General features: G+C 45.2%; 1 protein-coding gene across 2 annotated transcripts in view; it reads left to right on the top strand.

The window, feature by feature from the left end:
- The window catches only part of ITGB8 (integrin subunit beta 8), a 55,148-nt gene that overhangs the window by 9,313 nt on the left and 28,880 nt on the right, over nucleotides 1-16,955 (top strand). The window contains exons 2-3 of one of the 2 annotated variants that reach the window (XM_060280731.2): nucleotides 9,305-9,387; nucleotides 12,929-13,100. In XM_060280731.2, the coding sequence (XP_060136714.1) occupies nucleotides 9,305-9,387; nucleotides 12,929-13,100 (255 nt within the window). Of the gene's footprint in view, nucleotides 1-9,301; nucleotides 9,388-12,928; nucleotides 13,101-16,955 lie in introns of both variants that reach the window. The other variant, XM_060280730.2, reaches the window with a different exon arrangement.

Genomic DNA, 16,955 nt, shown 5'->3' with positions numbered 1-16,955 from the left:
TGTAGCTGCCTCACCAACCTAAGCTGATAAAAAGCACTCTTTGCCACCAAGGCCATGTGTGACTTCAAGTGAGTCGGTAGGTACCCATTTCTTCAGAGGGAGTGCAATCCCATCCAGAACAAGTAACTGACCTATCTCAAAGGCCTGAGTTTTTCCAAGCTTTAAACCCAGTTCATTGGCCCTGGGAAGAAAATGGTGCAGCCTCCTAGTGGTCCTTTGTCAGCCAGCCAATGACAGAGGCCACACAAAGGACATGCATGTTGTTGGACATGCAGCCCTTGATGAAGAAGTCCTAATATTTTTCATAGAGGGATGTTATCTGATTTGAACTGTTTTTGCTAAAATGTTTCCAGAAGAAGAATTGGAATGTTAGGAATGTCTGTCCAGGTGAGTCCAAACAATGAAGCAGTATAAAATCCTAGAGTAAGCCTGGGAGCACAGTGAAATAGACTAGCACAGACACCAAAATAACTAAAATTTATAGGATAGCAAACAGGCAAAGGGAGGCAAAGGCAAAGGCTTACTTATGATAGTGGTGCTGTATCCCAGATGAGTTCATGCAGGTGCCGGTTTTAAATTTAGGAAATGAGACATCCATATGACTTCAAGGGGCTCAACTCTAGCAACACATACACATACCACACTATTGGAAAGCAGACCTACAGTGATTGAAATCAACACTGGGAAGGAATTTCTGCTCCAGATGGCTGACTGTCCTGTTTGTTTTTTTAACACAACCATGAATTTTATAAAATGCAGTTGTGTGTCACTTTGAGGGCTCCATTTGAATATAAACCTAGTGAACTTGCCAAATTTTAAACCAGATACAAGAAAGCATTTGGCCACAATTCCGTTCATAAGGTTAAAAAAGGTTTCCTCGTTACAGGTATGAGTTGGATATACAGTATTTAAATCTGTAATGTTAGATTTCTGTTTGAGATTCTGTATGAAACACAACACTATATCTGGTAGGTAAATGCAAATCTGTAGTCATAATACATAGTCACCAAGTTGGATGGCTTTAATAATTAACAAAATTCAAGGAGGATTGGGCTACCAATGACTATTAGCCCAATGGCTATGTTCTAGCTCCCCTGCTGTCTTGGTAACATTTCCAGAGATTAGGTAAAGGTAAAGGGACCCCTGACCATTAGGTCCAGTCGTGTCCGACTCTGGGGTTGCGCGCTCATCTCGCATTATTGGCCGAGGGAGCTGGCGTATAGCTTCCAGGTCATGTGGCCAGCATGACAAAGCTGCATCTGGCAAACCAGAGCAGCACATGGAAACGCCGTTTACCTTCCCGCTGTAGTGGTTCCTATTTATCTACTTGCATTTTGACGTGCTTTCAAACTGCTAGGTTGGCAGGATCATGTGCATTAACCTGTATGATGAAACATTAATTTGTATTGTTATTGTTGATTTAGTATCTTGAAGCCCGTTAAAATAACTGGTGCTAACGACCCCACCACCCCGTTTCCCTGGGACTTGTCCCCTTCCCAGGCTCCCTCCGCCCGCCACTCACGTTGCCCTCCGGAGCCGAGAGCCCAAGGCGAGAGCCTGCCGAGCAGCGCCACCATTTGACCTTCTTTGCCACTGCCTCCTGGGCTGCAACCCGGCCGGCTCCGCCTTGCAAAGCTTCCGGATCTGGGGCTTGGGGGAGAAGCGCCGCGTTTGAATGTGGCTCCGATTCCCAGGCTCCATCCTAACTGCTGCGGGCCAGGAATAGGAGGAGGAGGAGAGCGGCTGCTTCTGTTTCTGAGCAGAAAGAGAGGTACCGCCGAGAAAGGCCTTGGTGCCCCTTCCTTCCTTTCCAAAGAGGCTGAGGGTGGTGGGTGGAAGGCGCTCTGCACGTGCTCAGAAGCACTTTCCTCCCTAGTTTATCGCTCATCAATCCAGGGAATCAACTGTTGGAGCTGCTGGGAGGTGGGAGGAGGGGGTCCCGCCATTGTCCCGCCCAGAGGGGTCGCGCTCCTGCTGCTGCTGCTGCTGGTGGAGGAGGAGGAGGAGGAGGAAAAAGGAGCCCAGAGCTCGAGACGGCCGCTCCGGCTGTGAGGGGATTGAAGGGGAGCAGCCGGCTGGGGGGGGCGGCCCTCGTGCCCGCCTCGCCGCCTCAGCCTGGCTCGTCTCCCTGCCGGGCCGAGCGGGTGCCAAGCTCCCCTCTCCGAAGTGTCTCTGCATTCCAAGTCCCAACGGCTGTCCGTGGGGCACATGCGCAGTAGCGCAAACCCAGGGACACAGGGACTGGACGCAGAGACACAGGGACTTTATTATATAGGATAGTGGCTGGACATAGCAGACGGCACAGTTATTTCTCCAAAGCAGCTCTTTATTTGGAAGCTGGAACAGAACTGAACTGCACTGCTGAGCCGGCCTGCTTTTAAAGACAGCAGGCTCAAACAATGTATCAAACATAATCTAAAGTTCCCTCTTAAAACAACTGCCAAGGACCTGAGGGAAAACTACAATACTTAACACCCCTCCACACTGAGATAAGGAGTTAGTCACAATCATAATGGTTCCCTTATATACAGCTCTACTCGTAATGGTTCCGTTAGGCACATAAGCTTATCAGTTTCATTTTACATACCGGTACATTCTAACAGTCATGCAGTGTTACAAGTCTGACAACATAGTCTTTAAGATGAGTTGGGCGCTTGGAGACCCTGCTGGACCGCTGAAGGCCGGTGCCAGAGGCCGCCCGAGTCTGGTTGAGGCTGCGGTGCTACCAGAAGTGGCTTTGCAACCGAGTTCCCTGTTGTGGGTGGAACCGTTGTGAGCGGATTTGGCAGGAAGTCCAGCACAGCAATGGTCTGAGTCTCTGGAGAGTCCAGTGGATCCTCTGAAACAGCTTGGTTCGGCTCCACGCCACCAGTTTGTGAGAGAGGTGTAGGTGGAGCCTCGCCTCCCGTACGCGTCTGTTCCCAAGCTAGAGGCACAGTTGGGGCACAGCGGTAGTGGCCAAATCCCCAATTCTGCGTCTAAGCTGGTCTATGTGCCGGTGCCACAGCCATTCGTCTTCAAGTGCCACCTGGTAGGAGCGAGGTCCAGTGACCCCCACTACTGTGGCCAGCACCCAAGGAATGTCTCCCACAAAGTTCCAGGCGAAAACCAGATTTCCTGGAATAAAGGACCGTGGCGTGTTGGCACAGTCCAGGGGATCAGTCACAGCAAAGTCTGGGTGTAGTCGGTTGAGCGGGGATCTGAGGCAGCAGCCCATAAGCAGTTCAGCAGGACTCCACCCTGTGGCTGCATGAGGGGTGATGTGTTGCACGAGCAAATATTCAGTGATCTGCTCATGCCAGTCTTCCTGGTCCAGGCATGCCATTGCCTCTTTTGTCAAGTGCACCATTCTCTCCACTTGCCCGTTGCTTGCTGGGTAGAATGGTGCCAAGAGGTACAGCTCAAAATTGCCAGATGTAAAATGTGGTCCGTTGTCAGAGACTAGGATGTCAGGACACCCATGAGTAGCGGACAGGCCATGCAGCACCTGGATAACGGCCTCTGTAGTGGTGGAGGGCATCAGGGCCACCTCCAGCCATTTGGAATTGGTGTTCACCACTACCATAAAGGTCCGGCCGTGGAAGGGCCAGCGAGATCGATGTGCACCCTCAACCAGGGTGCCTTGGGCTTCTCCCAGGTGTGCCCCTTAGCTGCTGGCAGTGCTGGTGTTGACTTTTGGCTTGCTTGGCATGTGGAGACCCAAGATGTGATGGCATCGTCCATGTATGGCCAAGAGACGTAACACCGGGCCAACGCCTTCATTTTGACGATTCCCGGGTGGCCGATGTGTAGAGCCTCCAAGACGCGTTGACGGAGTCTTTGGGGGACCACGACACGGTCCCCCCCCCCCCCACAGCAGGCAGCTGCGATGAGCCAAGAGTTCGTGCTGTCTGGTTGCAAACGGCTGGAACTCTGATGCGAAGGGCCCTTGTGACCATCCCCTCCACACCCAGTTGAGCCATAGATGAAACACAGTGCTCTAGCCAGAACGGTCAGCTCTGAATTGGTTCTGCTCAGTGATTCCGCTCAGTGATTCCGCTCAGTGATTCCGCTCAGTGATTTCGCTCGGTGAGCGTCCAAATCTGGCTGTGCTCTGATGTCCATCAAATCCCACCTTTGTTGCCAGTGTTGAATAGTGGATTGACATAGCAGACGACACAGCTATTTCTCCAAAGCAGCTCTTTATTTGTAAGCTGGAACAGAACTGCACTGCACTGCTAAGCCAGCCTGCTTTTATAGACGGCTGGCTCAAACAATGTATCAAACATAATTCAAAGTTCCCTCCTAAAGTTCCCTGCTAAAACAACTGCCAAGGACCTGAGAGAAAACTACAATACATAACAGTTAGGGCCATAAAAGCTAATAGATGATTTATAGAATGATGTTTCTGTTGCTTATGTGCATCCATAAATGTAAACAACTCCCCCCCTCCCACAAGTAGAAATGTGGATTTTTAAAAACAATACTGTTAGTTCATCTAACTGAAACAGAAACTTAAATTTCTGATTCTGAGAATACTAACTTTGTTTTAGAATCTAAGTTAGGCAAATAATTAACACAGAAGTTAATGTTCAATTTTTGTTCGAAGTAACCAAGGAAACAAAAACATACAGGTTCAGTTGAAGCTCTTCATAGCTGCCAAGTTTTCCCTTTTCTCACGAGGAAGCCTATTCAGCATAAGGGAATTTCCCTTAAAAAAGGGGATAACTTGGCAGCTATGGCTCTGATATAGTTCACTTTTAAATCAGTCAGCCATAAGCGTGAACAAATCAGGTATCTGCTGGTAAATTGTACTCAATTATTTACTGAGCTTTGGAGACAGGTAGATTTTAAGAGTTCTAATTATTTGAGTTGGGGCAGTAAAATGAGGGCTTAAAATGAAATATTTGATTTGAGCATTCTGTTGCCTACAACCTAATTCTGTTCCAAATGCATTATGTTTGGTATTGTCCCAGAAATATTCTCTCTTTTATTCTAAAATACTTTAATTTCTTGCAATGTCAGGGTCATTGAGCCTTATTTAATGTAATTCTCTTAGAATGCATAATATGATCTACAGTTGGGTATGGTATAACTAGCTACACATGTTTTATTATGTATATATGTCAGTGTAATTTTTTTTGAGCCAAAATATGGCCTGTCTTGTTTTAAAATACCTTTTTGGCGTGTTTCAGTTATTTAACTAAAGCCAGTAGAAGCCTGCCTCTTGACTTTTGGCATCGTAATGGTTCAGTTTTGTCTGGGCTGTGTTGGTAAAATGGTAAGAAAAGTCTCTTTCCTATACTAAGCCAACTCATAAAAATATTTCTAGCTTTGGTGTTAGGGGTTTGTTTTCTTTTTCTTTAAAAAAAAGATATAGCTAATTTAGTAATGCCTTGGTTCTCATTTATTTTTTAAAAATAGACTGGCAGCTACATGAGAAATATTTCATGAATGAATGCATGTCTGTAAATGTTACTTCTATAAGAAGTTATTGGAACAAATTATGAACCAAACAGATTCTGAACCCTATTTTTAAATAAATTATATAAGACTAGCTCATTTGTTTTAAACCTTGTGTATCAAAAAATGTTACAAAGAAAAAACAAGACAAATGGACTTCCTACAGGGGGTGACTTACTGAGCCTCCGTATTGGTGTCATCTCCCCCAATGTTATTGCTTCTACTGTAGTGTATGGTCATTTGCTTGAACTTGTTCTATTGGTGGGATAATGTAGTTCGGCGAAAACCACTGGTGGCAGCTACATGCAGAGATTTCTAGAGTTCTTTTGTTCTATGATTGTCTACTGCAGGCATCCCCAAACTGCGGCCCTCCAGATGTTTTGGCCTACAACTCCCATGATCCCTAGCTAACAGAACCAGTAGTCGGGGAAGATGGGAATTGTAGTCCAAAACATCTGGAGGGCCGAAGTTTGGGGATGCCTGGTCTACTGTAACATCAAGTCATGCATGCATACAAAGGGGAGCCCAAGGCATTATAGAGGAGGTGCCATGCTTTGCATGCAGAAGGTAGCTACTTCAGATAGGGGTAGGATACACCCCTTGTCTAAAATGCCTTGAAGGACTCCTGAAGGTCATTGTAGACCAGATGTGGGGAACCTTTGGCCCACCAGATGTTGCTGAACTACAATTCCCACCATCCCTATCCCCTGGCCATGCTTGTTGGGATTGATGGGAATTGTAGTTCAGCAAACATCTGGAGGGCCAAAGGTCCCCCACATCTGTTGTAGACAATGATCAGGCAGGTGGCTGTATGGTGAGACTTTTATGAGGCAGCTCCCTTACGTTCCTATGCCTGTTTCGTTAATATATCTTTGGATGCTACATCATCAGAACACATGGTTTTTGAGAAGCCACAGTTGTGTCTCCATGATGATACAGTACAGTGAAACCTCGGGTTACAGACTCCGCTAACCCGGAAGTAGTACCTCGGGTTAAGAACTTTCCCTCGGGATGAGAAGAGAAATCGTGCGGCAGCGGTGCGGTGGCAGCGGGAGGCCCCATTAGCTAAAGTGGTACCTCAGGTTAAGAACGGACCTCCGGAATGAATTAAGTTTGTAACCAGAGGTACCACTGGATGGTGAAAACCTACTGGGAACTGTTTTCCCTGCCATGCTAGTTTTCTGTGTGTATGGAGGTGTGTGGTATTTTGTGTTGTTGATTTCTACAAATCCCGTCATACTCTGTGAAGCGAAAACCCAGCAAGAACTGTGCCATGTATGTGACTTGGCTGTTCACACAGTTTATGGTTTTCATCCAACATTTTTCTGTTTTTGTTTTTTTTGGTAGGTATTACCAAATTGGTGTTTTGGAATAATGTTCTTGCTCTGGCTTGACCTGCATACCCTCCCTAATCAGTTTAAATGTACTACAGTTTACCTTTTTACTTAAAGCAAAATAAACTTTGAGCCTACTTTTGCATCTAATGTTACTACACACGGAAAGAAACACACACATGCCTTTAAAAAAAATACTGTGAAGATAAACAGTTGTAGTTATTGAGGATCTTGTTTCAGTGCAAGACCTGGCATAATAGATGGCTGTTCATCTTCTAGCTTTCCGTTCTCTCTCTCTAGCTTTATGGATGTGGAGATAGCAATGCTTTGTTGTTGCCATACTGAATGCTCTCAAGAACTGACAGAACAAAGAGCAACAGATTGCATTTCAAGGGCTCCCTTCCAAAACTCTATCAAACAGTTGAAAATAGTGAATGGCATCCTGCACTTAAAAACAACAACAAAAAACTGTGACAATAAATCAACCAGGAATAGAGTTATTTGAAATAATGGTAGTCCACAGTTGCCAGCAGCCAGTTACTGCAGATTATTAATCTGAGAGGGATTGTTCCATATCTCACTAGAAATCCATTTCAGGCAGATGCCACAAACAAAAATTTAATTTCTGTTCCTGCTGTAGACTTGTATTAACCACCTAAAAACAATGAACCGAGTGCCTGGCTATAGTAGCACTCAGTGAGGTGCAGGGGTGCCAATTTGAATAAAATATGGGGGGTACACAGGTAAGCCCCACCCCACATAATTGATCACATGACATGACACACACACCCATTTGAATAGCAATGCCCATCAATTTTGGAGGGTGGCCCCCTCAAATATTTTAGATAAGATAAAATAAAATAATCTTTATTGTCATTGTCCCCTTGCGGGAACAACGAAATTACTCAGTGGAGAGTGAGCAACCAATAATGCTTACTGGGGGGACGAAGGGACTTTGGCCCCTAGGAGTTGCCTCCTATGGTGAAGATGCCACAAGTGGGGCACCCTTGCTCTCACAGCTTCCCAACACAGAGAGTTGCTGGCATTTACCAAGAAGGGGAGGGAAAGGGGTGAGGTGCAGGGCATGTGCATGTGCACATTGTCTCCATCATCACGTGCTGTGCCACACTTCTAGTGCTTCGCCTCTCACCCCTCTGTCTTGGTAAGTGCCCGTGACCCGCTATGTTGGGAAGCAAGTAGTGTCTCATGAGCTGCTACTGCAAGTTGTGTGCATGTGCTAGAATTAGTAGGAATGGCATTATCAGTGTCAGGAGCAGGTGTCAGGGGCAGGTCAGCAATAACTCACCCAGCGTCAGTGAAGTTACTATATTCAAAGGAACAAAACAGCTCAGGAGGCCAGGCCCAGGGATCACAACAGCGCTTCCCAGTAGATCTTGCCCCAATTAGGCGGTTAGGAGGACTGCCTTCCTACAGTTCCCTGCATCTCCTCCCCCCTGGGTCCTTCTCAAGCAAGCTGAGACTTTGCTGCCTTGCCTGTCTTTGCTCTGCCCTCTTCATACCTCTTCTGGTTCTGGGAGACCGGGGGGGAGGGGAGCTGGTTGCAGCCGAAAGGGGAGACCCCCTGGCTTCTTCATCTCTGCCTCTTGCCTGCCCCGCCCTGCCCTACTCCTCTCCAGCCTCCGCTTCTGCCTCTGATTCTGGACTGCTCTCTGCTTCAGCATGTTAAAAAAAGTAAAGGACCCCTGACAGTTAAGTCCAGTCGCAGATGACTCTGGGATTGCGGCACTCATCTCGCTTTAGGGAGCCGATGTTTGTCCGCCAGCGTTTGTCCACAGACAGTTTTTCTGGCGCATATGGCCAGCATGACTAAGCCGCTTCTGGCGAAATCAGAGCAGCACACGGAAACGCTGTTTACCTTCCTGGCGGAGCGGTACCTATTTATCTACTTGCACTTTGACGTGCTTTCGAACTGCTAGGTTGGCAGGAGCTGGGACTGAGCAATGGGAGCTCACCCCATCACAGGGATTCGAACCGCTGACCTTCCGATTGGCAAGCCCAAAGCTCATTGGTTTAGACCACACTGCCGCTCTCTTACCTCTTCAGCCTCTGATGCCACCTCCTCCCAGTCTGCTCCCTCTGACCACTCATTGTTGTCCCACCACCACTCCCCAGGCTCTGAGCCACCTCCCCTTGGTGGTTCTCCAGCTGGTGCCTCCCACCACTCCTTTGCATTCAGCTAGTCCATGATGCTAATACTGGATCAGTTGGAAGTTGTGGTGGCCATAGGCCCAGCAACAGGGTTTTTTAGGCCTTGCAAAATGTGCACTTCCCCCTGACCCCGATTCCTCAGCTCGACGGGCCTGCTGTGACTTACTGAACTGGAGAATCCCGAACTCCTAGGGAGTGATGTAGCAGCTCACTTTGATTTTCCACAAAGTACCCAGGACCTCATGTTTTATGCTTTCAAATCACATTTTTAAATTTAGGCATTGTGCTCTGCTCCCACACATGTTTGCAAATCGTCGAATGGCCTTGTATATATACATATCTATATCTTTTTTCAGCAGACAACAGATGTGCCATCTCAAATGCAGTGACGTGTACCAACTGTCTTGCTGTGGGCCCAGAGTGTGCATGGTGTACTCAAGAGGTAAGCTCTCCTCTCCTTATTAGTCATCCTGGGACTTCTTTGTCTGCTTTAGCTGCTTCAATGCAAATGAAATAAGTCTTCAGCTTCTGTGCACATGAAAGGAGTCCCTAGTCAAAAGGGAAAATTCAACAATTGTTGGGGAAGTACAGTAACTGTTTAAAAACTGAACCTTTGTATTTCCATGAGTAACATGCCCATCAAATGAAAGCGAGAGGGGACCAAAATAAGAAGGGGGGGCAGTTTATTCCTATGTACACATTACTGTTTTTCACTTAAGTCCATTAAGGCTATATTAATGATGATAATTACAATAATGATGATTATTATTATTAACCTGCACAAAGCAGTGGTAGGCCAGGTCAGAAGGGAGCTATTTCTGGGGTTGCCAGAGCACACCTTCATCCTGCTGCCTTTCCCTCTCTTCTTCTTTGTTTTCATCTGTCCTTCCATCCATCCTTTGCTTGCTGCTAAGGGGAAACAGACACATTAAGAACGTGGGGTTCTTATTGGTTTAGCCTCCACCACTACCACTTTTTTTTTTTGGTGCCTTGTAGCTGCTTGCTTGACCTCCGAGAGGGGGGGGGCACGAAAAGAGGGCCTTTAAGAAGCAAAAACAAAGACTTTCCAGTTGATTTAATTATTTGTTTGTAAGGAAAATAATAGAGAGGCAGAGAAAATTTAGGGGGCCATATATGATTTGCCATACACATGTTGGAGTCTCTATTGTGGAGAATGGTTTTGAAATACATTCAGCTTTAAAAGAAAAGGGTTGGTTGCAGAGTGACGCTCCTGCATTGTTTTCTAGGGCCTTCAACATTCACTTTCTAAGAGCTCCAGCATTCCTCCTCATGGAGGCCATATGGATCAGCACAGCCAGTGTGGTGCCCTCCAAATCTTGTAAACTACTGCTCCCATCAGCCATTGGCTGGGTTGTCTGAGACTGATGAGAGTTGTAGTCTGCAACATTTGGATAGCACAACATTTGGACAGCGTCCCATTGGCAACCTCTGATGTGGATGCATGTTCAGCAGGTCACCAATTGCTTCTTAAAACCTGTTTAATATTAGTTGGACATTACCAAATGCTTTAAAGAATAATGATTTGTGCCTGAGCAGACCATATTTTAGACAGAGTGTGCGGGTCTTGGGCATACACTTCCTAGGCCCTTAGAAACAACATCCCTACTGACATTGGAATAACAATTTTGTGGCCACGGTTACCGAACATCTTCCACTGCTCCTTCATTATCATTATTATTTTATTCAATCTGGGAGCCAGTGTGGTGTGGTGGATAAGAGTGGTAGACTCGGAATCTGGGGAACCGGGTTTGCGTCTCTGCTCCTCCACATGCAGCTGTTGGGTGACCTTGGGCTAGTCACACTTCTCTGAAGTCTCTCAGCCCCACTCACCTCACAGGGTGTTTGTTGTGGGGGAGGAAGGGAAAGGAGAATGTTAGCCGCTTTGAGACTCCTTCAGGTAGTGATAAAGTGGGATATCAAATCCAAACTCTTCTTCTTCTTCTTCAATCTATATCCCATCTTTCCAAAGGAGCCCAGGATAACAAACACATAAACAATAACATAAATTTTTTTAAAAAATGAATTAAGAACTGTGAATGTGCTTGCTGTTCAAGCAGTTCAGCCTGTGTACAGGTTTGGTGGATAATGCTTTTCTATAGTTCTCAGTTAGGTGGAGATACCTTGTGTCTATTTCTAGATTCTGGGGAGAAATTCAACTGAAATCATGGAGGTTAGGAATGGGGACAGTTCATTCATTCCCACTGTCACCATGTCCATTACAACATCTGCACAAGTTTGGGTTTTTTGTGCTCCTGCATTCTATAAATACATGTGTAAGAAAGACAAACTTTAGTAAGAGAAGGTGTGGGCATAGCACATTCTGTCATATATTAACAAAAGGCATATTCCTCTTTTATATTTACCTAGGAAAAACTTCATTATGATTTCAAAAAAGGGAGTGGATTACTAGGCATTCCAGATATTGACATGTTTTTTCCACGACTCTCTGAATATTATTATCATTATTTACAAACAGCATAAATCTCTGCTATATACTCATAAATGTGTCACTTTAAAATTTGTTCTCAGCTAGTCTTAATTGGATTAATTTTTCCAGTATGGCAATAAGGCAGATTTGATTACACCAAGCCAATCTTTAGCCACTCCCACAAAATGTTTCCAGTTTTTAGTAGTAACCATTCAGGCTACTACTAAGAGAAATGGAACCAATTATTTATCTGTTCCATTTGCATGTGGTCCATCCCAGTCGTCTTTTGGTCTGTGTAGGGTTAACATTGATGTGTTAGAACTGTGCCTTCTATGGAGCATACTTTTTAAGACTTTCTCTTGCCTTGTCCTGCCTCTCCATCCATCCCCTCCCTTTTGAATCTCCCCCTTTATGTCTTGCTCCCTTAATGTATTCCAGCAAATAAATCCAAAATGGTTTTTGGCAATAAAAGCAATTCAATTATGTAGCTTTATAGCAAAATGCATTTTCAGATGTCAGACTTTTTTTCCTGTTCAATAAAAAACACTTGTATTGAGCATGCAGTTCTTACTAGATTGTCTTAGGCCACAGGCTAAATGAAAGGCCAATTGTAATTGATGTCAGAGGGGCTGGTACATGCAAGTGTTACTGAGGTGGGAAAACCACCATGGGGAGAGAGAGAGGTCACAATGAGCTCACTTTTCCTTTTTTGTTATGTGAAAACTGCCAAAGCACCCTTCCGAAACCTTTATAGCAATTAGTCCTAACTTCTGTTTTAAATATTTTGTTATAAAAACAAGTGTCCCTTTTTTTTGGCACAACTAGGCATAATGCAAAAATGTATCCATGTTTCGTTTTGTCATTTGTTGGCACTCTTCCCTCCCTGCCACAGTCTCAGTGGAAATGCCCCTCCTTTGCAACAGCTATTAACCCTGGAAGGACAGTCCACACGAGTGCTTATAGGTGCTTTGCTTTAGGTATTAATAGCCTGGTCGACAACAGGGTTTGGGGGAGCAGTGATGTCCAACAGGCCTGTATCTGGCCAGTATAATGGAGACTCCCACAGCTGGGAGTAGCCAGTGGGGTAGGGCAGTGGTGCTTCTCTGACCTCCTGAAACAGGCATCACTACACCTTAAAAGGAGGAGGATGAGCAGCAAGATAGTGGGAAGTTCAGGGTGATGCAAGTATGCTGGCAGGAGCACCAGATTGCTTCTGCTTGTGCTTAGTTGCTGTGCCAACTGCCTCACTCCTCCTCTTCTCCTTTCTGCTGAGCTGCTGCAACGCCCATGCCAGGAAGTATTGCCTACCACTCCTGCACACAGCAACCCACACGAGTCACTTGGCATTGTGTCTAGTTTGGACCTGCTATAGCTCCTTTGGGCATACAGGCATGCCTCATTGTTCTTCATTAACTTTTCAGTTACCTGGCTATGCTTGATGATATCTCAGAATATAAACATTTCTCTGTCTCTCCTCTCTATTTTTTTCCCTCTCTCTTTCTCTCTCTCTCTCTATTTGCCTCTTTCAAAACAGGATTTCATGGCTGGAACAAAACAGAAGGAACGATGTGACACAGTTCTACACTTAATGAAAAGAGGCTGCAGAACAGATTTCATAGAAAGTCCCAGCGTTGCTGTAACAATGCCTGCCGGTAATGCTAATGTACAAGTGGCACCAGGAGAAGTTTCAATCCAACTACGTCCAGGTTTGTTTCTTAAAAAGAAAGTATTTTTTTTATTAAAAAAATTTAATTGGACACAGTTAAGCAAGCAATGGAGATGGGGCATTCACACAGAGCCTGGTGTTTGCTTTTTAAACGAGAGAAGATACCTAATTCTGGAGGGCTGTTAGAGCCTGAAAGCAATCAGTTCATACTTATTTAAAAAATAACTCTTGGATATGCTAATCTTGTGAGCTTTCTATATTTTGTCTAAATTGGCTATGCAGCAGTTTCGGCTCCCGCGATTTTTATGGCCTTGGCATCTGTTAAAAAAGCTAATGAGATGGCTTGTCACCATTATCCATTGTCTAATTTCCATTGTCTGGCTCCCATTAAAATGTTCATCAAAATTGGAAAATTACGAGTGAATAGGTCTGTATTCTGTTACTTCCCATCCCAGCCAAATCCTGTAAATGATACTTTGTGTGCTTAGATTGCCTGGTCTTGTTATCTCAAATTGAACACAAGCATACCTACTACAGGTGCGGTTTGGTTGTTGTTTTGGATGAGCTCTTCTTCTCCTCACCCTCACTTTTCTATTGACACACCCACACCCCTTGGCTGTGATGCCATTGTGGATTCCACCATCCTTGTTTGTTCATGTCTTCTTGAAATCCAACTTGTTTAGTAGGTTTTTACCTTGAAACCTTGCTTTACAAGATGGTGCAGAGTAGGTTTGCACCTGTGCTTTGTTTAAAATTACAAACTGTTTCCAAGTCACTCTGTCCACCTTTGATCTGTGATTAGCTTCTGATCTTCTCTATGCAAAATGAAGCTCTGTCTATGGGGAATCTTTTTTTTTAAATTATATTTATTGAGGTTTTTAACAATAAAAAAAATACAGCACAAAAATACAAAAGCTTGAAAAATAAAAGAAAAAATTTAAAAAAAGGGGAAAAAAAGGAAAAAAGAAAGAAAAATAGTATCTCTAACAATATCTTGTCCCCGACTCCCCCGTCCCTCCCCTCCCGGGTCAATTCCATATCCAACTTCACAACTTCTTTTTTATACCCCACACAATAAATTCTATTAGGTTTTGAACTATATTACTCTTAACTATTTCTAATAATTTCCTTTAGCCTATAATTTCCCCCTCAAAAGATATACCTTTGCCTAATTCAGATTCTATCCAATCTTTTAACTAAACCTCCAAACCCACCCCCTCCCTCCCCAGGTAGCAGTTTCCCTTTTTCCCCGGCCAGCGTCTTTATATCATCCAATTTCAAACCTTTTAATCCATCCATTCCTCTACCTTATATTCCTTCTTTACCCCACTCCCACTCTTAACCAATCTAAACCATCCCATTCCTCCTTCTTCCCCTTCCATTGTTTTAATTCTTCCACCAGCCTCCCACCCTCATATTTATTTCCACTGTCCCCTATTTCCAATCTTCTGTCTGGCCTGCGTCCCCTCACTCTCACTGGGGGGGCAAAGGCCAGACTCTTTCCTCCCTCCTCAACTTGTTTGTTTCCTTCTGGGATCTGGTCGCCCTCTCTCACTGAGCAGACCAGATCCCAGGGTCCATCTTGGTCCTTAGCGTCCAAAGTCACATAGGTGATCAATGCTTCCTCTCTCACAGGTTGCATTGATTTCTCAGTCCGTTGCTCCTTATTTTTTGCCTGTTGTTCAATGATTTCTTCTTGTTGCAATTCTAAAGTCTCCATTGGATATATCTGTTGCTGGTCTTCTTTTAAAGTCTGAATATTTCCTTTCCCATGACGTATTTCCTCTGTCATTTCTTTAATAAAGTCTAGAATATACTGCAGTTCGACCTCCTCCATTGTAAGAGGGTTGTTTTGGCTGGCAGCCTTCTTTGTCCTTCTGTGTTCCCGTGGGAATTATGCCTTGATCCGCCAGAGATGGTGCTATAATGTCCAGACTAGTTCCTTTGTTTATTTCCAACCATATTTATCCTTTATAATTTAAATTCTTAGTCCAACTTTTCCAGTTCTCCTCTTTATTACATCGATCAACTTAGATATAATCCAAAAAATATCACAGAGTCACAGCAGTTACTCTTTGTAAATCCTTATATTTGTCAGCTGGTCGCGGCTTTAGGTTCCTGCCCCCGGTTTCCGGGGGGGGGGGTTCTTTGTCACAATAATATGATTATCGATGCAGTCTAAAACATATATTTCCCCCCCTTAGTTCTGCCTTCTAAGGGGGTACACAAGTTCAATTTTTCAGGGGGATCCTCACCCCTTCTCTTCGATCGGCTGCAGGCAAGTTAGTTGTGTCGCAGCCTTCCGGGTAGGGGGGGGAACGACCTCCGTTTTTTATTCCCCTCCCAGGTCCAAATTCTTGTTTTTAAATCCAATAAAATTGTCTTACTCACAGTCCGAATCTTAATTTGGAGGTATCTGCCGCTCCTCTGTCTCCGGCTCGGAGCTTTCCGCTACCGAGGTAGCAATGGACCCAAGGCTCCGCCATGTACAGCCTGCTCTCGGAGGCTCCGACCGGGGCTCTCCGGGCAGTTTCCATGGCTTTCTGGAGCCCGCTGGGTATCCCAGCCCTCAGAACGCACAATCTGAGGCTTCTCCGGGGGGTCGCGGCGCCCACGCGACTCCCCCCCTCCTCGGTAGCGGTGGGTGTCTCGGGAGCCGAGACGAACCCCGCCGGCGGCTGATGGCGGCAGACCGGAAGTCTGTCTATGGGGAATCTTAAAACAGTACCCTACCAGATCTGTGCAGGCTGCAGCCCATTTGGAGCCTATTCACAGGAGAATATTTAGAACAGGATGAAGACACAGAGACACTACCAGTATAACATCAAGTGACTACATGAATAATTTTTAAAGTGCATTTTGCTGTTGTTGTTTAGTCATTTAGTCATGTCCGACTCTTCATGACCCCATGGACCAGAGCACGCCAGGTACTCCTGTCTTCCACTGCCTCCCGCAGGCGCAGCTTGGTCAAACTCATGTTGGTAGCTTCGAGAACACTGTCCCACCATCTCGTCCTCTGTCGTCCCCTTCTCCTTCTGTCCTCCATCTTTCCCAACATCAGAGTCTTTTCCAGGGAGTCTTCTCTTCTCATGAGTTGGCCAAAGTATTGGAGCCTCAGCTTCAGGATCTGTCCTTCCAGTGAGCACTCAGGGCTGATTTCCTTAAAAATGGATAGGTTTGATCGTCTTGCAGTCCATGGGACTCTCAAGAGTCTCCTCCAGCACCATAATTCAAAAGCATCAATTCTTTGGCAATCAGCCTTTATGGTCCAGCTCTCACTTCCATACATCACTACTGGGAAAACCATAACTTTAACTATACGGACCTTTGTCAGCAAGGTGATGTCTCTGCTTTTTAAGATGCTATCTAGGTTTGTCATTGCTTTTCTCCCAAGAAGCAGGCGTCTTTTAATTTTGTGACTGCTATCACCATCTGCAGTGATCATGGAGCCCAAGAAAGTAAAATCTCTCACTGCCTCCATTTCTTCCCCTTCTACTTGCCAGGAGGTGATGGGACTAGTGGCCATGATCTTGGTTTTGTTGATGTTGAGCTTCAGACCATATTTTGCGCTCTCCTCTTTCACCCTCATTAAAAGGTTCTTTAATTCCTTCTCACTTTCTGCCATCAAGGTTGTGTCATCTGCATATCTGAGGTTGTTGATATTTTTTCCAGCAATCTTAAAATCCAGTTTGGGATTCATCCAGTGCAGCCTTTCTCATGATGAATTCTGTATATAAGTTAAATAAGCAGGGAAACAATATACAGCCTTGTCATACTCCTTTTCCAATTTTGAACCAATCAGTTGTTCCATGTCCAGTTCTATGCTACTCCTCCTTTAAAGAGGAGAGGTAGCTAAGGAACCCAATTCAACCACCACCACGTTGCTTCCAGTAAC

This window comes from Zootoca vivipara, chromosome 11 (genome assembly GCF_965207765.1).
Source record: "Zootoca vivipara chromosome 11, rZooViv2.hap1.1, whole genome shotgun sequence".
Classification (NCBI taxonomy): Eukaryota; Metazoa; Chordata; class Lepidosauria; order Squamata; family Lacertidae; genus Zootoca; species Zootoca vivipara.
The sequence above is the reverse complement of the archived record's forward strand: the minus strand, read 5'-3'. Positions and strand labels throughout refer to the sequence as shown.